The sequence below is a fragment of the Dama dama genome, chromosome 1 (assembly GCF_033118175.1).
Source record: "Dama dama isolate Ldn47 chromosome 1, ASM3311817v1, whole genome shotgun sequence".
In the NCBI taxonomy this organism is placed as follows: Eukaryota; Metazoa; Chordata; class Mammalia; order Artiodactyla; family Cervidae; genus Dama; species Dama dama.
In genome coordinates this window covers 64,326,812-64,351,935 of record NC_083681.1, presented here as the reverse complement: position 1 = coordinate 64,351,935, position 25,124 = coordinate 64,326,812, and the positions used below count along the sequence as shown (strand labels likewise).

The window sequence follows — 25,124 nt, the reverse complement described above, 5'->3', positions numbered from 1 at the left end:
CAACGAAGTGCGTTACCCACATAGCCAAGCAAGTATGAAGAGCCTTCCCCAAATGGCTGGGATATAAAACTCATAAGTAGATTTAACTTGATCAGATAACTCCTTCAGATACACTCCCTTAGGCCAAAAACAAAGGAATTGTCTAGTAAATCATGAGTGAAGAGTATGACTAATTATTACCCAATTAACAATATGAATATAAATCAAGTTAAAACCTAAACGTATAAAATGAACCTGAAAAAAAAGTAGCAGATGAAATGGTATGCATATTTTATGATCCCGACTTTATGGAAACAATTTTATCCATAAATGGGTAAGAACAAGAAGGGAATGTGCCAAAAGGAAACTAGCTTGTGTTATCAGGTCTCAACTGTCACCATTTCTCTGGGACAAGAGAACAAGGGACATTCTTCTGAAAAATTTCCAGTACGGTACTTCTTAGAGATGGAAAAAAAAACAATTTTTTTTTTGTAAGCAGTAGCAGTCAACGATATAGCACAGTGATAACTGCAGGAGGCCACTTCCCCAAATCAGGTCACCACCTTCTAGAGACAGACGCCATCAACACAAGTTCATGTCCCTCAGATAGACCAGAGACATCCCTGTGAACGAATCGCTATTGGAAAGCACAGTGACTCATTCTCCTTACTGGTATCCGACGTATTCTCCGGCTTGCTGGAGACCCAGGGGCTGTCTTGGTCTGGGGGCGGGTACATGGTCGGGAGGTGCGTGTGGAAGATGCTGTAGTCTCCCGAAGTGCTTCTCTCACTGGGGGAGCCACTGCTCATCTCGTCATCTGGAGGGCTGCTGGGGCTTACGACGCTGGGGTTGATGTCCTCGGGGTTAGTTCTGTATTCACCTTTCTTGGTGTAACGGGTGCCATCACGGTTTACAATAGCTGGAAGACAGAGGAGCCACTTTCAGAACCTGACAGCTGATATATTCTGACTATAGGAAAGACAGTGGCTTATCTTATAAGATAGTGACTTAAAGCTATTTTTCTTTTTTTTATTAAGCAAAACAGCAGCTAACTACATCTCTAGTGGGGAAGACAGAGTGACTGATGCACTAAGACAGTGAATCCTCCCTGCCCACTCACATACCCTAGACGTGGGAAGGTGGGGGACAGGGTGTATTTGGATGTCCCCAGGTTTGAATCCCAGCTTTGTGTGGCTCTAGACAAGGTAGGCAACCCTCTGAGCTTCAGTTTCATCATCTGTAAAATGGGAATGAGACTACCTTCTGTTATGAGCGCTATATGATACATTGTATGGAAAGTACTTAGCCTAATATTCAAAATAGAGCTGGTGCTCAATAAACAATAATTCTCCTGCCTGATCCCTACCTTTCCTTCTCAAATACATGTAATATTTGTTGCTATTAATTCCATCTATTTTGAGAAAGGATTTGAAATAGGAGACAAAGAGGCAATCAGTCTCATCAGGGAATACAAGACATAACTCCTTTATTAGTACTTCAGTTTATCGAGCGTCACAGATACTGTGTTTTCCACATGGAAGTTTTGTGGAAACTCTTCGTTGTCAGATAATGGTGAGCATTTTTTAGCAATAAAATATTAATTAAGGCATGTACGTTTGTTTAAAAAAAAAAACAAAACAATGCTATTGCATACTTGGACTATAGTATATTATAAATATAACTTCTATATGTGCTCGGAAACTCCCCCAAATTTATCAAAATGTTAACTTCATTGCAGTGGTCTGGAACCATACCTCTGCGATATGCAAATCCATGAAGAATTAGATTTTCTTTCTAAGTGGAAAATGTTTCCAGTTTCAATGAACCCCTAGTCCTGGCTAACAAAGCAGCATGCTGAAATATTGACAGAGGCTCTGCCATCTGTGAAATTCAACTTGAAATGAGGACACAGGAGTGAATATAAAGATCAAAATCTTTGGTTTAAATAAGAAAATGACTAGAATGACATGAGGAGAAAGAGCAAGGGCTTCATTCATAGTTCTCTTCTAAATGTGTTGTCTTCAAGTGTGAGTCACTCACTGCACAAGTGTGCATTTCGCTGAAATGATTTTCTACTATGTGGCATGGGCAGGACTAAAGATTCCTTCTGTTTGTCTATCTATCTTGTCCAAGTGGAACTATTAATCAACTGTAAATTTTAAAAAATTCAAAGTCTCAATCACCCTAATAATCCTACAGACAGAGATCTGATAAAGAAATAGGACCACACTTGAACAGGTCTGGACATGGAGAGAGAGATCTGTTGGGACCAAGGAAATGGGGCATTTATTGAGCATCTACTATGGGCTAGGCATGGATCACATTATCTTTTTTAAGTTTCATGACAAATCTTATATGTTGATTCATTACTCAAATGAGAAAACTGAGGCTCAGATCAACCAGATTGTAAAGAACTTGCATTTCAAACCAGGCCTGCCACAGACAGAGCACTTCACAGTTGCCGGCCCCCTCTTCCATCTGTCAGGTACAGGCCGGGGGCAATTTTCTGCCCGCGGGAGCTGGAACTGTGTGGTCCGGGAATGATTTCTGTTCCCCTGCCAGCATGGTCACTCCTGTCACCTTGCACATTGAGGGGTCTGGCTTTTAGGAGGTAGAAATCCAACTTCCTCATCACTGTCATACTTCTCAAAACATGAGGCTCAGAGGCAATTGGATCAAGGTTAACAAGTTGACCTATTTGAAAGTTCTGGCTGAAATACTGTGTCTTCTGCAGTGTCAGCTTCTCAGGATAATCAGGAAGATTTTAGGTCAACATAGTGTAAATAATGTTGAAACACATATCAGGAAGTTTGCACCCTTATTATCATTTTTAAATACTCCAATTGAATCAAACAGAAAATGTGGAAGGACAGAATGTCCCTACATCTAACACTTATTAATCCCTGCCTCTGAGAAAGGGAACATGGCTCAGACTCGAAGTCTTCAACAGCTAGAATTTAAGAACATTATTTAATTTTTCTTACATTTATATTTATTTCTAAGGTTACCTTTTACTTATGACCAGAGGTGTTGGCTTTCCATTTGGAGTTATATTAATGCTTTTTAAGTAGAAAATAATGGGTCAAATAAATGAAAAATATCAAGTAAATGACAGTGCTGTGTCCACAGAGATGCCAAAAAATGTGAAAAAAGTTCTCAGGTGACTGAGAAACAATGAATGGACTGGGGTAAATCATATAGCAATAAAGGGACAGTAAATTATAGCCCTGTCTTTAGCCTTAGGGAAATGAGTGCTACTCCATTCAAATATGAAACATAAGAAATGCACCTGATCTTTTCCCCAAGAATGGGAAAACTCAGTCAAGGCTAGAAGAGATACTTACTTATGGTAATGGGTCCTTCAAAGGCATTGGGCAGGTCCGTGACGGATGTACAGTCTTCTCCAGGTGGAGCTATGAAGTGGAAAAGAAAAAAAGACATGAGAACTCTAAAAAACAGAAGCAGAATTGATGTCCATTTCTCTTTGTTAGGATGACTTTTGCTATAACTTAACCCAGATCATTTTCTTAAACTTGGCCAAGTCACCTAGGAACTTCTCTGACCTCAGTGATACATTTTTCACTTTTATTTTACTTCATACATCTTTGGAAGCTTCCCATGCCAACAAATCCATTCATTAACAAACGTATATGTTCTATACCAAGCATTATAGAAGGCTGGTTGATAACAATGGTAGTAAGATAGACACGGTCTTTCTTTATTGAGGCATACATTAGAAGCTATTTTTAAAATTTGTTATTATAAAGTTAACACAGGAAACACTGCAAAAAATGTTAAAGAAAGAATGAACTATAATGCACAAATCAATCGCTTCTCGGCCTTTTGGCCAAGATCAAGTGTAGTATAATGCAGAAATCACATGTAACCCCAATGATCTGCAGAAACAATGGGAACACATGGCTGACAAATGCAATCAAATACTTATCAACATGAACAGCATCAGACTCTAAAGACTGTAATAATCCACATAGAACTTACTTGGTAGGAATGTTTTTTAAAAAACCAATCTTTTGTCTTTTTATTAAGGTATTAGTTAATGTTTTTAACTAATCTCCTAAGTGCCTACTCTGAATAAAATACTTCTCACTGTACAGCTTCTGAGGTTGTCCACCTTTGGTACAGGTGCCCAGAATATTTTCTGAGGCTTCTGTTTTGGCTTATATCACCACAGACATTCTGACTTCCTTTTCTTCTTCCTTCCATTTATCTTCTACTTCCTCCCTTCTTTGGGAATAACGATTTCTGACTATACGTTGGGCCTGCCTGATCACCCACAGATGTTATGAGAGCAAATTAACGCCCTTTGAAAAGCAAACTCTGAAAGTTTCCCCCTGCCAGCCGTCCCCTGAGTACTCTAGGAAGCCTGTAGAATGCTTTAACCAATGGTTCCATTCCTGCCCAAATGCTCTATTCCGTAACTGGACCTTGGTTAAGTTCTAAAAATGCAGAGCTTTAGGCTAGCTTTGCTGTTCCAGGAAGGCTGGATTCAGTTGTGTATTCCAGTTTTTATACTCGTGTGTGTGTGTGTGTGTGTGTGTGTGTGTGTGTGTGTGTGTGTGCATGCGCGTGCACGCGCGCTTTAACTGATGAAATGGAAAACTGACTTCTTAGGTTAGCTTCTTCTAGAATTGCTTCTTGGCAAAGAGGACAGAACAAAGAAATGGGTGGATGGTTGGTAGATGGATAGATGGATGGATGAATAAATGGATGGATGGATGGATGGGTGAATGGATGGATGGAAGGAAGGATGGATGGACAGAGGGAGGCAGGCAGGCAACTGCTATTACAAGGAAGCCTATTAACACAAGTATTTTAAATGTCCTGCCATAAATCACTGGGTATTTTTGACTTGGACAAATACACAAGTCTAACAAAGCAGGGTTTGCTTGCTCCCCAGTTCCTAGGAGCATCTTTTCCCACACACAAAGGGCAAGATGCCCTTTACTTGACTATCCTTTGCCGTCATAATGGAAACACCTGGCAGCTTTATACACTCAACCAGAGAATAGCAGGTTTTAAAAATAACCATTCTTGCAAGGGCTGATTAAAAGATTTCAGAAGAGAGATTCTTCAAAGAGAAAGTCAACTCCTTGGTAAGGTCATTCCTCACAATCCAATCCAAGCTAGCCCCTCACCGCCCCCCCAACACCCATCACCACTGCATAGTTGTTCTCTCTCATGTCTTCTTCTGGCTCATCACTAGCTGAAATTGTCTTGTTCATTTTACTTGCTGGCTATTCATGGCACATCTCCCATCCCCGAGCCCCCTGCCACCCAGCCATCTCCACAGAAATACAGAAACTCCACAAGACCAGCAGTAACTTTATCTTTCTTGGCCGGAACATTTATGTGCGATGGGGCTAGAGAGTTACTCAAATATTTGTTGAATGAATGGAAAAAAAAAACAATATAATTTTCTTACGGTCCATTTTTCCAGTAAACATATCTAAGATATTAACCCCCCCACAAATGATCTGCAAATACAAACAAGTCAGGAAACATTCTTATCAACCCTGAATGACAATGCCTAAGAATTAATGAAAGGAAGTTTCAGGCCTATCAGTTCTTTTATTCATTTTAAACATTTACTCAGCACATATGACAGATCACAGTATAAACAAAGAGCAAAAGATAAACATTTCTGTCTGTTTTTGAGGAATCTGCAGGTCATGGGAGACAATAATAGTATTTCTTTAGACTTCTACTGTTTTCAAAAAATTCCCAGTGATTCTCTCATTTGAAAATCAGGAAAAACAGCCAACCTGGGAGATCCTGCAAACTATCTATAGGATCTATTCTAGGGACACCACCAGAAACTGACCTGACCCGTGAGACCTTTCTGACTTAACTGTTACGTTGCACAGACCCAGAAGCAGGCCTTGAATTATGACTTCTTAATATCAAGGATAGAATAACCTCCCCCAAATTCAAAGACAATTGCAGGTAACTACAGTGCACTGGAAATTTCCAGGAATAAAGTTGCAAGAGAATGAAGCATGATGTCAAAACCAATAAGGCACTTTTGCAAATGATTAGTGCATTTGTTGGAATGGAGTCCCTTCATGCTCCAATTCACCCTAACTTTCATAAAGAATATCAAATCTGGCAGGCATACTATGACGGATGCTGACCCAAATGTGCAATACACTCATGTTCCCATGTCAGATACAGGGCCTCACTGGACAGCCTTTCATTCTGTTTAATGAGCATCACACTGCTGAGAGAATCAAGCCTGTGGAGTTTCCCTGAACTGAAGGATTTGTTAGAAAGACTCTGAGGTGAGCCTCCTGATACATAGCATCTCATAAACCTTGCCTCCACTACACCAAAATAGCCAAGAGAAATGTTAATTATTCAGTCTAGCCAATCACTCAGGGCAGATGGACAGACAGCTTCCTCAGTGCCGAGTACATACTTGTTGAATAAATGAGTGAATGAATAAGCAAATGAATGTAGAATCTTCCCCTAAATTTCTCCTTCCCAAAGAGAAACAGGCATTTTACTGAAAGCAAACATCAAAAATGAACTAATTCCGGTCAGTTTTCTGTATTAACACAGAAGTCACCAGTGCTGGGCCTGACCACTGAGAAAGGAGGCAATAAACACCGTGAAGCCTTTCCAGGGTCTGCCGTATTTTCATTGGTCAACCACAGGCCATGTTTTACAAAAAATACTGCTGACATTTTAAGCTTATAGAAGGTATCTTTTAAGGTGGAGCTGGCTTTGGTCCCTGAGGCCAGTTTGCAAGGAGGATCACATCCCTGGGCCCTGACCACCTGCTGGGCAGTCTCAGGCTAAGATGGATTCAAGGATCTTTCCAATGTGATCCCTGGCACAGAGCAGAAGGTTATCAAGATCTGTCACCCACTTAACACCCCCATCATCATCCAACTCTAATCTAGGACATTTAGAATGTATTTCTCCTTAGATAAACATTCTTCCCTAGCTCCTTTATTTTTCATCTCAGGACTTCGACAAGATTAACTCTGGAGACAAGAAAGATGGCCTCTGATTCCTTGTCACTCTACTCTCCCCAGCACAACACTGAATGTGTGTCATTGATCACTAAATACTCTTTTTTAAAACATATTGAAAATTGATAAAAAGCACTCTAACATACTGAGTAAATTTGGATACGAGAAAATGAAACCCATCACTTTGAACTTTACTGCTTTACTGCAGCTACTTGGGCAGGCAATACTCCCCAGGACTTCTCAAACTTTTTCAATGGAACTAACCTCCCCAGAGCAGAGGAAGGTTCATCAGTACTGTTCACTCCCTTCTCTGAATATAAGCCCAACCGTATGGGCAAAAAGAAAGGCAGGGAGAAAACTCTCAGTGGTATCTGGCCTGTGTGTGCCTCCTAAGTCGCTTTAGTCACGTCCCACTCTTTGTGACCCTGTAGACTGCAGCCTGCCAGGCTCCTCTGTCCACGGGATTCTCCAGGCAAGAACACTGGAGTGGGTTGCCGTGTCCTCCTCCAGGGGATCTTCCCCACCCAGGGATTGAACCTGCATCTCTTATGTCTCCTTGCCGTTGTCAGCACATGCCCTGAAGCTCCCATGGACCCGGCTGTGTGCTGCTGTCCACCACACCGTGGCTTCCTTCCCTTGCTTCCATCAGGGCTCTACACACCCACCTCCTCACGGGCACGTTCTCTGATTATCTTCTCAGAAAAAAAGCACCCCTAGCATTCTGCAGTCACTTGCTCTGCTTTCTTTTTTATAACACTTGTCACTCTCTGACTTCATGTAAGTGATTTCATATGTATTTGCTTACTGTGGGCCTCTCCAACATAGTAGGGAAGCACCCTGGAGACAGGACTCTCTCTTACTACTGATGAAATACGCAGCAAGCATCTGTTATGTGAATGGAGGCTGCATGAATCCCCACTGAAGCCGAGACTGTCAGCCATGCTGCCGAAGGCTGGCCGGCCAAAAGTCACCCAGGACTTAAAGCCAAACCCGCCTGGCACCAACCTGAGGCATTGAAGCAGTACGTGTCATATTGGGAGGTGTTGGACGTGAGGATGTACACCCCCGTGTTGTTCGCAGCACAGATGGAATTGGGGTGGATCCGTGGAATCACCACATGCCCGTCTATGAACCCGTACCTGCAAAAGAAAACCAGAGGTCATCCACCTGCAACAATGTAGTTAGGGACTTCATAAAATCCCATCCAACCACGTTTCACGCAGTGCAATACTTCCTTCAGCTCACCCCTAGGCATGTCAGAGTTTTTAACAACTGAGTTACACAAAAGCCAAAAACAACAGCCGAGGGACAGTGAAAGGGACCAATAAGGCTGATGGAGACAAAGTGATTTTCTTGGAGCTCTATAAAAATTTTTAAAACCATCGATCCATTGCCAATGAAATCTGTGATCAGCAATCAGTTTGAACGAGCAGAGGGAAGCCAAAACCATGGATAAAATGATCCCTTTATCATGTGAGATCCACTCTGGCCCGCCATTACCATCCTATTTGCCAGAAAATACAGAAAACGACTGGCTCCCATCAGATGGGAACTAATGTCACATTGCAATGTCACATTCATCTCAGTCCATAAATCGCAAACCTGCCTTATTTCCCATACCCGCCTCTTCTTTCCTGGTCTCACCTTTTTCTGCGATTCCCTCATTCCAGACTTCACTGCTCTAAACACGTGAAAGTCGCTCAGTCGTGTCTGATTCTTTGCGACCCCATGGACTGTAGCCCACCAGGCTCCTCTGTCCATGGAATTCTCTAAGTAAGAATACTGGAGTGGGTTGCCATTTTCTTCTCCAGGGGATTTTCCTAACCCAGGGATTGAACCTGGGTCTCCTGCATTGCAGGCAGATTCTTTACCAACTGAGCCACCTTATTTTTTTTTTTAATGATTTTTGATGTTTATTGAAAATCTCCATATATGAAAAGACATCAACTCTTTGTCACAATGTGTATTTTTAATTGCAGTGAAGTTTTAGAAAACAGGGGATAGACCAACTCTCTTGAGAGGGACACCAAAAAAAGATTTTTAAATAACAAACCTTATTAATTAATATATGCCAGATACAATGCCTCTTGTCCCATGAACATTTCAGGCATGATTCCACTGCTAGTGGAAGTAAATTGATAGTCATTAAAATGCGAGTACTAATGATTAATGGGCTTCCCTCTTAGCTCAGTTGGTAAAGAATCCACCTGCAATGTAGGAGACCCTGGTTCAGTTCCTGGGTTGGGAAGATCCACTGGAGAAGGGATAGGCTAGCCACTCCAGTATTCTTGGGCTTCCCCCGGTGGCTCAGCTGGTCAAGAATTCGCTTGCAATGCGGGAGATCTGGGTTCGATCCCTGGGTTGGGAAGATCCCCTGAGGAGGGAAAGGCTACCCACTCCAGTATTCTGGCCTGGAGAATTGCAAAGAGTCAGACATGACTGAGCAACTTTTACCACTAATGATTAAGTAGATAGCAATGCCTCATTAGCTCAGGAATTTTCCAGAAGCAACAGTCAGAGAAGTGCCTAAACTCCTCCATCCCATCATGGTGTTTCTGGGAGCGTGCTGGAGAAACACGTGTATCATTTTCAGATGCAACATACAGTACCCAGCCTCTGACTAGCATCCTGGTGGTTGAATACTTACCGCACGATTTCTCTCAAATCTAAAATGCTTCAAAAAATGAGGTGTGGGCTGAGAAAATACCATTTGCAAGGGAAAAGGTGGTGGCAAGGGAAAAGCAGAGCACTAAATCCAACAGGTTTTTGAAAATGCAATGCTGGCTAAAATGCACAGTCCAAATCCCTTCTATCTTTCTCGCCAGGGGTGACAGTATGTACTGCACTGCCCTGCAAGACCCACAGAAACGGCTGTGAGTCTGAAATTTCTAAGCACCTTGAACTCATTATGTCTAAATTGCAAAAGCTGACATGACTAATTCCTCATCTGCATGGCCAGACTGGTTTCTCCAAAGACTCCTGAGCTTGGTGGGGGGAGGGGCACAATTAAACATTAATGCGTTTCCCTGTATCTGAGGATCCCAACTAATCAGGGTGGGGCAGACTTTAGAGAGTAGCTGCTAAGGTTTTCCCATCATCTCTGAGACTCTCCCATCTGTCCTATGGTAGGTATCTGATTCACAGCTACCTGAGTGAAATTATGGAAATATATTTTGCAACATTTAGAACCAGCTATGGGTGAAATGATAGATTTCTTTGGCACAGTTTTTCTTTCCCTTTTTTAAATAATAAAACTCCTGGTGAACCCACTCCCCATTTTATTCCCATCACATTCTGCTAGCCTGTATAACACTGACATTCTAGAATTTACAATACCCTCTGTAAATTATTCCTAAGTGTTTACTACATTGTGTTGACTGTAGGTTTTACATGTCACCCTGTCCATAAGTTAGGGATATTAAAATTTTTATGTTTGTATACTACATGAGTCGACTTAGCACACATGCACACATACTACACGAGTAGGTTGTTGTTCCCAGGAAGAAAAGAAATACTCTGCAAATCCATCCATGCAGCAGACTTTCATCTCTCTTTTGCTCTCGGTTCTTCGGGAGGGCTGGGTCATTAAATCTTGCCCTAGGTTCAAAAGCTGGCCTGGAGTCTAGACTCCTCCCCATGCAAGTGATGTGGCGCAGGACAGGCTGTAGAACTAAGCCTCGGTTGCTTACTCTGCAAAGTGGAGTCATACAACCAACCCCTGGTGCAGTTTGAGGATTAAGACAGAGATACGCAGAGATGAGCTGGGGTCTGTGCTGTGCTCACTGAGTCATGTTTGAGTCTTTGCGACCCCGTGGACTGCAGCCTGCAGGCTCCTCTGTCCACAGGATTCTCCAGGCAAGAACACTGGAGTGGGTTGCCATTTCTTCCTCTAGAGGATCTTCCCAACCCAGGGATCAAACTCAAGTCTCCTGCATTATCAGGTGTAGTCTTTACCACTGAACCACCTGGGAAGCCCTTTGTCCAGCATCTAAGGGCTGGATAATTGGCCAATGGGCACAGTAAGAACTTCCCTTGTTCTCAGCATATAAGAACATTTCTGTATTTCATGTTTTCCTTGCCTGCATTTCACAATCAAAATTCAGCTTACGAAATCCACTTTCTTAGGCCACTGGCCTAGTCAGGGCCATATTTAAATAATTAGCCTTAGGGATAGAATAAATGGACCTGCTAATTAACTTTCCTGCATTGTGCCTAGACCTCAAGTTCAGCAGCTACACGAGCTATCTGCTCCTTTTATATTCTCCCAGACCCTGCTGGAACACACGCAGATGTCTGCACACATCTGCTCTTCACTTCAGAGCAAAGCTGCTCAAGAGAACTTTCTGTGAAACAGAAACATTCTAGAATCTCAGTTATCTGATAAAAGTAGCTGCCAGGCATTTGTGGCTAATTAGGCACTTGAAACATAGTTAGTGCCACCAAGAGCCAAGGTTTTTATTTTATTTAATTTTAATTAGATGTCAATAGCCAAGCGTGGCTAGGGGTCACCGTATTAGAAAAACTGAAAAGATGCTTCATTTTCCTAAGTCTCAGTTCCCACCCAGACTACAGGTGCCTTACCCAAGGACAGGGGATAGATGCACTTAACTTACATTGAATGGTTTCCAAAAAGAGTTCTGCAGCTAGACTTTTTAAAAAGCAGCCTGTGTTTGTATGTGAACGTGTTAATGAGAAAAGAGAACCATGTTACCTAATGTCACATTGCAAAAGTGCAGAGGGGCGGCTGCAGGACGGGGTGGAAACTTCGGACCGCAGTTGTCCAGATTCCCTAGGGTTCTTCTCATGAAAACAAACCAAACCCAAACACCTCACCACGGTGGTCACCACTGCTCGCTCTTAATGTGCACCACTTACCACAGGGCCGTAAAAAAAATTCAGAAAATAAGGGCCATGCCTGCTGTGAGGGCTGCCCAAGTGGCTCAGCGGTAAAGAGTCCACCTGCCAATGCAGGAGATGCAAGAGATGCAGGTTCAATCCCTGTGTGGGAAAAATCCCCTGGGGTAGGAAATGGCTACCCACTCTAGTGTTCTTGCCTGGAAAATTCCATGGACAGAGGAGCCTGGCAGCCTACAGTCCATGGGGTCGCAAAGAGTCAGACACGACTAAGCAGCCGAGTGTGCACACATGGGCGAGCCTGCTGTGAACATTCTGGAGCAGAAGGACCCGAGGACGGCGCCCTGAGCGCTGTGACGTCCAGTAGGAGGCGCTCAGGAGGCCTCCCTCAGCCCCTCTCACCGCTTTGCAAGCACTTGTAATAGTATACATCTTAATAATTCTCGTGCCCTTTTCTCTCAAATCAGAGCAACACAGAAGAGAAACAAAATCAAACGAGAGCGGAAGAGTTTGAAAAGCCTGCTTCAGCCAAGTCTGCAGGGTCAAGCTCCACCAGGCACGTATTTATCTTAAACACTGTTATTTGGTTTTTCGATTTCTTGTGGTTCTGACAATGATACTGCTGGCTTCTTCAAAGCGCGCTGTCGACAGGAGCTTCAGGCAAGTGGATTCCAACCTAAGACCTTGAAAGCCTCCCCTGGGAAACCCTGCTGTGATTCACAAAGGTGTCTTTGGCTGGCCTTAAATTTTAGTAGTCATACTGGTTCCAGATTGACTTGCCCAAATCCATGGGTGGGGCCGACTCTTCAGGCAACTCAGCTCTCAGAGAGGACGCTTCCGGGTCTAAGTCCCGCCCCCTGGACCCAGGCAGCTAGCCTTCCGCAGTGGGCTTAGGGCGTAGGCAGGTGCCGGTCCCTTACCTGCAGGTCTCAAACCCTATGCTCCGGGCCACCTCCATCTGGGCCATGGTGGGAAGCGTGCTATTGAAGGCCTTGCAGAGGTCGGCAGCCTCAGTCTTGGAGATGCTGTAGCGACCATTCTTCTCCACGTGGAATACGCCTGCATATCGGCAGGTTATATTCAGATCTGTGGGATGAAAAGGAAAGGTTAGATTATTCTGCATCCATAACTTGGAAACGGTAAGAAGTTTGTTTTAGAGCAGCCTCATTGCAAAGCCAAATAATCTTCCCTACTGGCCAGAGCCTTCCACCTTCACTGCAGCATGTCAAAGCGTCACTGCCTCATGCTTAAATCTGAGATAAGAGGCAGGAAAGTAGCATCACTTGTACATTCTTTCCAGGTGGCGCTAGTGATAAAGAACCTACCTGCCAACGCAGGAGACATAAGAGACCTGAGTTTGATCACTAGGTTGGGAAGATCTCCTGGAGGAGGAAACAGCAACCCACTCCAGTATTCTTGCCTGGAGAATTCCATGGACAGAGGAGCCTGGCTGGCTACAGTCCATGGGACCACAGAGAGACACGACTGAGCGACTGAGCACATCATTGAGAAAACTGAGGCTCAGAAAAGTGAGCTGCCCAAGGAAGTGAGGGTTGCTGTCCAGAGCCTGTAGCTGCCTTCCTGAATCCCAGCTGTTCTGTTTTAGCAATATATTTCCGAGCTGATAGCCAGGGTGGGAATGTCTGTGACTGCCGTGTCCCTGGGTACCCAGCTTCTTTGGGGTTCTGTGTGGCATCATCTTTCAAGAACCCTGAGAGGTGACTTATAGGTGAGTTATATACATATTATTCATAGGTGAAGAAACTGGAGCTGAGAAAAATGAAATGACTTCCCGAAGTCACCCAGCAATTAAGTGGCAGAGCTGGAATTCCATCTCAGGTCTGTTTAACACCAAAACCCACGCTCTGATCCACTTATTCCCGTGTGCCCAGGAATCCTTTCATATCATTAGAGCAAGTCTTCACTCTGGAGGGATACACCTAAACAACTGTGACCTAATGACAAAGATAGGGTCAGTGTTAATGGAACTGTAAGGACAACAACTGCTCTCTCCTTTCTGAGCAGGAAGTAGCCTCCAACCACGAGAAAACAGTGTCTGACAAAGTGCAAACCGAGATGATAAGAGAACTGTGAAACCTCTCCACAATCTTTCTCGATTCTGAACACAGTAAAAGAAGAAATGGTGCTTTGAAAAGACATAAGGCAGTATCAAGTGATTTTCTTTTCTTTGTTTCACCAGCACACAGTTGCTTTTAAAGAAGTGTCAGAACTAGGTGAAACGGAGCAAATGTGTTCGGGGGATTTCCTTTCTGGTCTAATGGTGTCCTTCGGAAGCCACTCACACAACGCTTGGCTGATGAGGCTAGAGGAGCACAGAGGAGGGAAACGGACAAGGTGCTTTTGAAATACTGTTTGTTTTTACTGACATTTTCAGCTTTGGCTTCGGTTGACCAATCTTTGCCAAGAGAAACTGTTGCGCTGAGTGACTGTCCTTCCGGAGGCACTCTCAGTGTTGCTTACAAAAGAGAAACAAAGCCTCCCAATCAGCTTCTTGGAGGTGAGACTGTCAGGAGAGATCTCAGCGGATGCCAGGAGAGGCAGTGAGTGGCCGTCAGCACGCGGCCGGGTGGCTGCTGTCACTCCCAGGTTTAATATAAAGTCTGGGACACGGACAGTGGCTTGGAGCTAAATGGCAGTTTCTGTGTTATTAACATGAATTTGAGTTTGCCACCTGGCATGTAGAATATGCAAATGCGAAAGGAACCATTCAGATTGAGACTTGTGAATAAAATCTCTTGAGTTCCACAAGGAGCAACCAACATCCCTTGATAGACAACACACACATGCATGTGTGAAGGTGTCTCTCCGTGTGCATGAGACTAGTGAGTGTGTGTCGTGTGTGCTTGTGGTCAGCCAAGACAGGAAAGCACGGATAAAATCTAGCTTCAGCCTTCCTAGAAATGCAAAAATTAAATGGGGCGTGCAGTAGATCTCAGAAAAGGGGCTGCTGGGTGAATGAAGAAATTCTATACAATGTGAGGATTCCACAGCTTATATTCATCTTAGTCTCACACATAAAAATGGTCCCATCCTAGCCCTGATGGCATTCAGCCATCTGGCAATTCCGAAGACGGTTCCAACACCTTCAATTCAGGTCAAGAGTATTCACAGTTCCTCCCCTCTGGGTCCCTCGTGCCTTAAAAAGGACCAAGCCTTTCAGGGTTGTGTATCCGTTAAGTCTTCATACTGTATGAAGATTTTCCAACACTTTCTTAACACTTACACAAGCGGAAATTACTACCCCCAAAGGGTATTAGTAATACTAACAGCAATAATAGCTGTTAACACATATTGTGCACTTATGATGTATAGGCCAGACACTCTTCTATGCATTTGACAAGTATTAACTCATTTTATCCATAAAACCCTGCTATATGGTAGGTAACATTATTGTACCCACTTTCCAGATACAGAAACTGAGGCACAGAGAGGGGAAGAAATGTGCCCAGGTTCACAGATCTCGTAATGATGGAGCCAGGATTCAAACCCAGCCAGTCTGGGCATCAAGAGACCACAGGCTTAACCACCAGGCCACTACTCCTAAACCCAATTTACAGAACATTTTATGCACTCTCAACCTCCCCCATTTAGAGCCCGAAATATCCCCAAGGTTTAAGTTAGAGCAAGGCTGAGGCATGAGTAGCCATGGACCACCAATCACAGGACAGCCACCCATGTCCATGGCAATGGCCACACTGCCAACACCTGTAGAAAGGCAGGACTCCCCAGACATCTGGGCATCGCTCTGGATAAACAGAGATCTCTGTGATCCAGGAGCTGCCATGACTCAAGGGCCTAATAGTAAACGGCCAAATGAATCTCTCCAACAAGCCTGTCCAGCTGGACATGAATCAAGAATGCTTTCCGCTGGGCCCTCTGGTCTCCAATAAATCATGAAATAAAGGAGTGATCCCATGTTCCTCCCTCTGAGAGATCTGATGGGCAACAGTAATGGTTGGAGGCCACTTTCAGATTCGGGGTGGTGTCTTTCTGGAGGGAGAGTGTTTGTTATGATGGGGTTGCCAGGAGGACAGAGGAGTCACCCAGGGATCTCACTGCCCATGTGGGAAGAGCTCTACCAGTGGCCTGTTGGGAAGACCACAAAAAATGTGCTCACCAAGAGACCTGTGTAATCCACTCTCTGGCACCAACTCACAATGAAGCCTTGTAGTTCAACTTAGAGTAGATATACCCAAGGTATACCCTGGCTTCAAGTCCTGACATTGCTACTAGCTCTGGGTTACACAGATAGATAGTTCCTTAATCTCTCTGACACTCTGCCTTCTCCTTGATGGGATGACAACGCCATCAGGTTTTGTGGGACTGTGAAATGAGACAAAGCATGTCAAACACTCCATGTGATGTTTGGCACTTAATTAGAGCCAATGGGTGTTTTATACTCATTAGGTGCGTGATCTACTTCAGCTAAATTAATTCTCACAAAAATGCTATGGAATAGGCACTACCGCCAAGCCCATTTTAGAGAGAAAGAAACTGAGGCACAAACAGATTAAATAGTGTGTCCAAAGTCACCCAAGTGGGGCAGTCAGGGTTCCACCTCCTGTGCTATGCCGCCAATTCCATGGGGTTCTAGGTAAATTTGTTTTACCAAACCAAAGCTGACCCATAACATCATGAATCTTGCCTATATTTTTCACTAAGACTCATGTCAAGAAAAATAGACCTTTTTAGTAAAATCACCCTAGCACATTTCAAAATCTTGCCGAGGGCCTGAGATGAGTAGCTTCTTGGTTTACTCCAGTCGCTTCACAAGTGGAAGAAAATCACAGCCTCTTCTGAGAGTACCACCCTGTGTAATCTTTACCCAACGCGCCATTGTCTGAGGGTCCCCAGAGTTTAGAAGGTGAGTAGCGCTGGGGAGGGGATGTCACACAGCTGACCAGTAGGGCTGAGGGACAAAAGTTTTCATGAGCGGGTCTTCAGGGGTCTATAAACCTGTGAAATTACTTATATGCAAGATTCTGTGTGTATGTACGTATCTATGTATCTGTAGGCATGTGCATGCAAGTGTGTACACGTGCGTAGGTGTTTCGCTGGGGACGGCATTCCTGGGTTTGTATTAGCTTCTCAAAGATGTCTATGACAGAAACAGGTAATGAATTATAAGAAATTATTATCTTTAAAGTGAAAGTGTTAGTCACCCAGTCATGTCCGACTTTTTGCGACTCCATGGACTATAGCCCACCAAGCTTCTCTTTCCATGGGATTCTCCAGGCAAGAATACTGCAGTGGGTTGCCATGCCCTCTTCCAGGGGATCTTCCTTTAAGGTTTCTTCATTAATTAGAAATTCCAGGATTCTAGAATTTTGGAACTTCTTTGTGGGCTTCCTGAGAGCAGTGACTGCGTCTCTCCCCAGGACCTTGTACAGTACCACAGAGGTAGGCACACATGGAACAAATGAAGGAAGGAAATGCTCCCCACTCCCCCCAGGACAAACAGACTGTGTGAGATACAAACAAGACAAGTCGTGTCTAAAAGAATCAGCAGCTGGCCTTTTTGAGAATTCCCCAGTAGATACTTCAAATGTCTTGAAGCATTTGCTTCTGAAAACTTTTGCCATTTTCCCTGAAAGCAAATGTGGCAGAGATCAACTTTCAGCTCTGTAACCAGTATTGTCTGTCTGGACTTCACAGTCGTCCTCTCCAAGATGAGCACAGCCTTTTTGCATCCTATCATAGGACCCCTTCTGAGGCCGGATCTCCTGAGACAGAACACACACAGTGTACCCCACATGCAGACCCCAGGAGGCCATCTGCAGTCATGCTGTGCCCAGAGACAGTTCTCCAAGCCAGGCTTCTCCAGATGGCCCCAAATGAATTAGTGTGTTTTCCAACAGGTGCCACCTAGATGGGCCTGGCCCCTTCCATCATCTCCTCAGAAAGGGGGAGGCAGCATTAAGGCAGAATGAGATTTTTTTTCTGATTTGGTCTCACCAGAGTAGGCTGTGTGTCTGGGGAAGTTGGTCTTCTTGAAGACCGGGAGGAGGCCAGTTCCTGCAACTGAGTGACTCGTGTATTTTCCACGGCCATGATAATAACTGCAAATATTCATCCAGCACCTAATTGAACCCATATGAGGTTTTTAATATTTTACACCTAAAAATTCATTTAATTCTCACAGTAGTGGTGGCTATGTGGCAGGCACTTTTATTATCCCCATTTGACACAGAAGGTAACTGAGTCTTTGAGAAGACAGGAATGACCTGAGCCAGGGGCCAGCAGACCAGATTTCCGACTGGGCAGTCTGGCTGATCACATTGCAGTGTTAAGTGGCACCTCATACGTGGGACAGATGCTAAGCTACAGGAAATCCTCTTCTTCTCCACGTGGTTTGTAAGGTGCAGAGAGGTGAGAATTAAAAGAGGGCTCTGCAGAGAGAAACTTGAGCTTATTAAATATTAACAAGCTCAAGTATTATTTTAAGATCACAGGTCTCTTGATTCTGGACCAAAGGCTTAAAAAGGTAGGGCCCTTCTCCTAAGAGTTTGGGAAGATGTCAGTGGGAAAATCTGCACTAATGGAACTTACACCCTTCTCCCCGAGGCAAAGATGCCAAGGAGGTCCCTGTGTTTGCTGACTTTCCCCAACAGAAGGCTGGCTTCCTCTTTCTCATCCTATCTGTCCTCTTCCCGTCATCCCCTTGAAGATCAAAGACTCCAACCCCAGCTGCAGCTTCAGGCCTCCTCTGCCCTTTACAGTCTGAAGACTCTGGCAGAGATCAGGCAGGGCAGAATGAAGACAGGTTGACCCAGGACTGGGATACCAGACCACAGTCTGTCCCTGTGACATTTTGAGATATCTGATGACCAGCCTACAAATTTCAACAGAGCAGGCCATCCCAGCTGGGGCATGACACTCCATCCACTCCATCAAACTCCTGGAGTCAATCACATGCAAGCCAAAAGCACTTGTGGGTTCTCCACATTTTTCACCTTTATACTGTTTATCACAAGTTAGCCAGGATCCTTTTTCTGTCTTCTGATTTGCTGAGCTCATGTCTAGAAAAGGTTATGCAACTCACAAATCTAATGGAACTGATTCTGATCAGAATTAAGGAGAGAAAAGGTCAATTTTTTTTTTTTTAAGCACTATTGCTAATTGGATCACCTGTGTTTAAAGCCAGGCGAGATAACAGGGAGCAGCTAACCAAATTCTCATGAGACACAAAACATGAGGAAACAAAAACCCACAATGACTAAGCATGCCCCCCAGCCATTGTGAGAGAGGCAGGACCTCCAGGGTCCATAATTGCTAGATTCCTGACCCCTGTCCAGTGCTCTGACTACTGAACTTGCTTTTATAAGAGGCCTGAGCAAGCCGTTCCAATAAAGGCCACAGTCCACAGTGTTAATGGGACACGAAGAAACCATTCTGTTCTTCATTGCGATTGTTTAATGCCTTCAAAGCCCAGAAGTTTCCATCTAGGAGTCTTCCTGGCAATTACAACCCCTGCTGCCACCCAGGTCTGCCAGTCCAGAAGGCTGGCAGCGTTCCTGCTGCCCCACATCTCTCACCCCCATCCCCTGATGCCCATGTGATGGGCGCCTGATGAAAGGGTCTATTGTTCAGCAGCCCCTTCTGAACCAGGCCAAAATCACGCTCAGTGCCCGAATCGCCTTTGGCTGCCCCAGGCAGACCATGAGTCTTGAGTGACTCAGTCTCTCCCGGAATTGCCCTGGAGGCGGGTGAGGGTTTAACGAGCAGAGAAAATACTCATACACCATCATCCCCAGAGAATTTCCTCCAGAATGTGTTCTGGGTGGCTTTCAACTGAGCTATTCATCTCCTGGCACTCAGAAGGGAAATGCACCCCAATTTTTTGGCGCCCGACTCTATCCCCTGGCCTCTCAGCCTTCTGTCCAAGGAGCCTGTCATGGCAGCCAACACTGAACCCACAAGGACCTATCACATCTGCTCTGTCAGAGGCGAGTCCAAGGGCTCTCAGCCACTACCCTGACCCTTCAGTCTAGGCCTCCAAAGGACCAACCCCATGAAGCTCTTAGCTTGTTTGTACAGAGTCTAAAGAAAGAGTCCCCACCCCTGCCTCCTGGTGGAAGGATGGGAACCGGGGGAGAGGAGAGGGTGGGAAGGTCTGCTTAGGCCCCCACTCCTGATCCTGGATCCAACAGTCTTTCTGGCCAAGGAAAGTGTGTCCCAGAACTGTCACCTCAGTACCCAGTTCTGTGAGGCTAAGTGGTTTTTGATGAGCGAGTCTCCGGGAAGACAGCTGAGGGAGAGAAACCACAGCGTGTACCCCTACATGTTGCCATGGTGACCAGAAAATGCTCTGGGCCTGAGCCCTTTGTTTTCTTCTGTTTTCTTCTTTTTTGGATCATATCTGTTTAACAGGCTGACTAACACAAACCCAGGATGTGGTTAAAAACAAATGAAAAAGTATCTCAGGAGCCCACATGGGTTTTTTTTTTTTTTCCTGTTGCAAGTAGAAAAAAAAAAAGAGAGGTCCTACTTTGTTTCATAACTATATATACTTGGTGGGGGGGGTGGCTAGTTACAGTTATATCACCTATCTAGTTCAGGTACAGCTCTGGCTCAGGTCTGGAACCGGATCTTTGAGGAACTGGCTGGTTTTATTTTGAGGGGAGTACCTCACGAGGGGCTTCCCTGGTAGCTCAGCTGGTGAAGAATCCGCCTACAATGCAGGAAACCCCGGCTGGATTCCTGGGTCGGGAAGATCCCCTGGAGAAGGGCTAGGCTCCCCACTCCAGCATTCTTGGGCTTCTCTGACGGCTCACACAGTGAAGAATCGCCTGCAGTACGGGGGACCTGGGTTCAATCCCTTGGGTCGGGAAGATCCCCTGGAGGTGGGCGTGTCAACCCGTGCCAGTATTCTTGCCTGGAGGACGCCATGGACAGATGTGCCTGGCGGGGTTCAGTCCATGGGGTTACAAAGAGTCAGACACGACTGAGCGACTAAACACAGCATAGCACACTTGATGAGAGCTGAGGTGGGCTGAGACTGTCACTCACAGAGAATAGCTGCTTTCTGGAAGGGTTAGTGAGTCACTGACACGCAGATGACCTGTAGGGCCCCATCTGGGAGAAGGGCGAAGGGGTTCCAGCCTAAATCTTGTTCATCGTGAGCTGCGTGGCCGTGAATAAATCACTCTCCATCTCTGGTTCACACCCAAACTTCCTGCCTCCCAGGATGAATGGAGGAGTTAGGAAATGCTTGAGCTAGTAGGATAAAGCAGGGAGAAGCCAGATGCATACCTGGGGTGGTATGAACATCTCAGAACACTTTTCAAAAATCTAATATTGATTAAGACGCATACAGGCTCCAACCCCAGCAGAACAGGTGGATCAAAGCACAGGTGTCAGTAATATCACTCTGGTGGGGTCTTTCCAGCTCCAATTATGAAGCATTTCCACATGCAAAAGCAGCCCTGTAAGGCCCATCAGGTAGGTACTATGGCCCCATTTCACAGATGAAGAAACTAAGGAGCAAGAGATTCAGAGACTCCTAAGTCTTACAGAATTTGAATAAAACCCAGACCTCAACTCAGATTTTCGAGGTATTCTGATTTTCCCCATTATCTGTGATTCTGACCTTTCCATCTTGGGTGTCAGCCAGCAAAGGCGAAGACAGCATTCAGACAGAAGGGTGATGGTTTTCATACTTTATCTTCACTTCTCCTCGCAATGATGTCTTAGGCAGAACCACAATATTTAAGAATGGAGGGAAGCAGAGGTGCTTCCGTGGGAGCTGGAGTGAGGATGAAGAGGTCAAGACCCTAGATCCAACAGTGGCTCATTCTTGCCCAGCCCCCACCCCACCCCACCAAGGGTCCTGATACCCTCCACAATGCTTTAGGAAGCTGCATGGAACACTCAGGAAACCACTGCACTAGGGGCCCATAATAGCGATGATAACCACTGCTGGGCAAGACATCCTCTGTGCCAGGGGCTCCAAAGCATCCTAAGAGGGTGAGTCACCCCCAAGACAGCTGTGAAAGCAGAAGGTCACAGCGCTAAGTCATTAGTACAAGGCTCTGCAGCTCGAAGGCTGCAGCCCAAATGAAATGCATTGTATAAAATGCTTTATAAATGACCCAAGCTTAGTAATTAAAAAAAAAATGCTCTCATCAGTCTCAAGAATAAAAATGTCTTGCAATGTAAAGCTCTCCTTAAAGGTTGGTCCTGGTTCACCCTGTGGAGAGAAGATAGCTAAGTCTGCCTTTCCAAATCTAATCTACAGTGATGGGAGCTGATCAGCAATGGACTCGAGAGGATTGACAGATCCAGAAACTGAGGTGAAGCTGCTGTCCTCCAAGGTAGAGCCATCCAGGGTGAGCGGAACAGAAGGCCAGCACCAGTTCCCGCAGAGCCCAGCAGGACTGCCCAGGCTGGGCTATCTCCAACTTGGATTTGAATTCCTTGACCCTATCTCTTCCAGCATCCTTTCAAGGGATGAAGAAAAGATTCTGGAATCTATGGAGCTGCTTTTTGGTGTCGGACATTAATCTAGGTGTGGTAACAGTGTCCTACCATGGGATCCCCAGAACGGCTTTGAGAGGTCAAATCATCAACTCCATTTTGCAGATGAAGCAAGTGAGGTTCAGAGCACAACTGACTCAACATTTGACTGTGAAACTGGCATGGTCACAAGCCAAACGCTGGAATTACACCTGGCCTCTGACATGAGTTACTTTAGATGTAATGCTACGCTCCTCTGCTTGGGGCACAGAGACTCTCACTGGGGGCTGGAAATGCAAGGACCCTGGTGGGTGTGGTTGGGACAGGTCCTACTGCTAGACCTCTGGCTGGGCTCCTCTGTGACATTACCACGAATGGAGCACCTACTGTGTGCTAAGTGCTTCATACTGATTGTCTCATTTAATTCCCACAACAAGTGTATATATAAGGACTATTACCTATATCAGACCTTATTACAGATAAGAAAACTACAGTTTAGAGAGGTTAAGAAACTTGTTCTTTTCCTATTCATTTATTTATATAATTAAACGTAAGTTGCCTCTATAAGTTAATTATATCAAATTAAACATTTAATTAATTGATATTTTAATATTTAATTGTTGACATTTTACCCGTTTTTCTTATTTCTGAATTTTGGTACTTGGAATACAGACTCTTATGATGTCCAAAAAGAAGAAAATAATTTGTCCAAGTTTGCACTATTAAGGGGTCAGGCAGCCTGGCACCTTTACGTGGACTGAGATAGAACAAGAACCAGGCCTTTAGGTTGCCCCTTTCCTCTTCAAATACAACAGCAGTGAACTGATGCAGCTACAAAAGCATGTATTGATAACAACAAGTATTAAAGTGACCAAGGAGAATTCTAGATTTCCACTGAGTTTGAATTAGGAGGGCTTGGAAATCATCAGGTCGTGTTTTTGTGACTCAGTCATTCTCTCTTCTCATAGATTATGTTTCTCTCTCTCAGATGCTAAAGTGAAGAGCGGTGTGTGTGCACCCATGTGAATCAGTCTCCTTTGCAGTTCAAGAACCTGACCATTATTCATTCTCCAGACGCTTTTGGAATATTACTCAGCCATAAAAAGCAACAAAATTGAGTCCTTTGTAGAGATGTGCATGGACCTAGACTCTGTCACACAGAGTGAAGTAAGTCAGAAAGATAAAAACAAATATCATACATTAATACATAATGTGGAATCTAAAAAAATGGTCCAGATGAACTTATCTGCAGGGCAGGAATAGAGACACAGGCATAGAGAACGGACATGTGGACACAGAGGAGAAGGGGAGGGTAGGATGGATTGAGAGATTAGAATTGACGTATATACACTGCAATGTGTAAAATAGATAGCTATTGGGAAGCTGCCATATAACACAAGGAGCTCAGCTCTGTGCTCTGTGATGACCTAGATGGTCGGGATTGGGGGGCAAGGGGGATGGAGGGAGGTCGAAGAGGGAGGGAATATATGTATACATGTAACTGATTCATTTAGTTATACAATAGAAACTAACAGCACATTGTAAAGAAATTACACTCCAATTAAAAAAAAAATTAATACAAACGTTTCAAAACAGAAATCCTACAAAGGGAGACGCTGGATCATGGGCATATTTTTAAAAATCTGGGCCAGAAGATTTCTAGGATCAGTACGGTTCCAATTGCCCTGTGAGCTAAGAGCTTGTAATTCATACCTCTTCCTGAGCTTTCAATCTCTGAAATCTCATCTGTAACCACAGATGCCAGATGCAAATGCCAGGCTCCAGAGAGCTCATTCCTGACAAGCTTTTAAATCCGACTCAAGCCACAGAGTTTGGACCAAAATCTTTACCATTTCATGTGTAGCTGGTGTGGGCCAAACATAACTTCCCGCTCTTAAGGAACATGGCTCACATAAAAAAGCCAGGAGGCTTGGAAACAGAGAAGGTTACAAATGACCCTTCTGCCAAGCTGTCAAAGAAAATAATTAGATCTGGATTTTCCTTCAAATAAATGGTCAGTGGACACGGAAAGAGACCCCACTAGGTGAAGGCCTAAACTCCTTTCACCACGGACATTTGAGGGGCATTCTAGAAGCACTAGGATGAGCATGACAAGAACTCTTCTTATGAAATCTGTGCCTCTCAGGTCACTATTGGTCTCCCTAGGGCATGGTGCAAGGCATACATTCAAAGCACCTTCTAGAAGATACGATCCTGGGAGCTGAGGATACACAAAGTCCCTGCCCTGAAAGAGCTTATGCTCTAGTGTGGGGAAACAAGACAGTCACACAGGGAAATGCTTAGAATATAAATAAGGCAATGGGGCAGTGACAGTACTACACAAAAATAAAAGATAAACAGGCTGCCTCTTCCGGCAGTCTGTGTGGTCTGAGGCTCTCTTTTCTGAAGCTGTTGGGTATATTTTCCTTATTTATTATGGGGCTCTTGGTGAGATCAGATACCTGATGAAAGAAAACACCTATACACAAACAGAGAGAGATTAAATCATGTTTGGAACTCATCTTTGCCTTCCAGGGTCCATGACAAGATATCCCTAGAATGCGGACTTAGGATAAACACGGGAAACTTGGCAGGCAAAGGCCAAGGAAACTGAATAAGCCAGCTTCAGTGTCCACTTGAGCCATAAGCTGGGTACAGAGTTGATGGAAGTGGGCTGCAGACACCCATTCTGGGTCTTTGCCTAAACTTGAAGGAGGCAAATCAGCGTGACAGAGCAGCCCATCAGACTGCAACTGTGATAAGTCCACGCACCAGCCCTGAAGGCTTACAAGAATCTCCCTGCATCTTCAGCCTCTCGGC

At 44.7% G+C, this 25,124-nt stretch overlaps 1 protein-coding gene across 9 annotated transcripts in view; it reads right to left on the bottom strand.

Annotated features, from left to right (window-relative positions):
- Positions 1-25,124, bottom strand: part of CD44 (CD44 molecule (Indian blood group)) — an 89,131-nt gene that overhangs the window by 39,471 nt on the left and 24,536 nt on the right. For all 9 annotated transcript variants that reach the window (XM_061151844.1, XM_061151852.1, XM_061151862.1 and 6 more), the window contains exons 2-5: positions 12,749-12,914; positions 7,980-8,113; positions 3,324-3,392; positions 650-898 (exon numbers count right to left, since the gene is read on the bottom strand). In XM_061151844.1, coding sequence (XP_061007827.1) covers positions 650-898; positions 3,324-3,392; positions 7,980-8,113; positions 12,749-12,914 — 618 coding nt within the window. The remainder of the gene's footprint in view (positions 1-649; positions 899-3,323; positions 3,393-7,979; positions 8,114-12,748; positions 12,915-25,124) is intronic.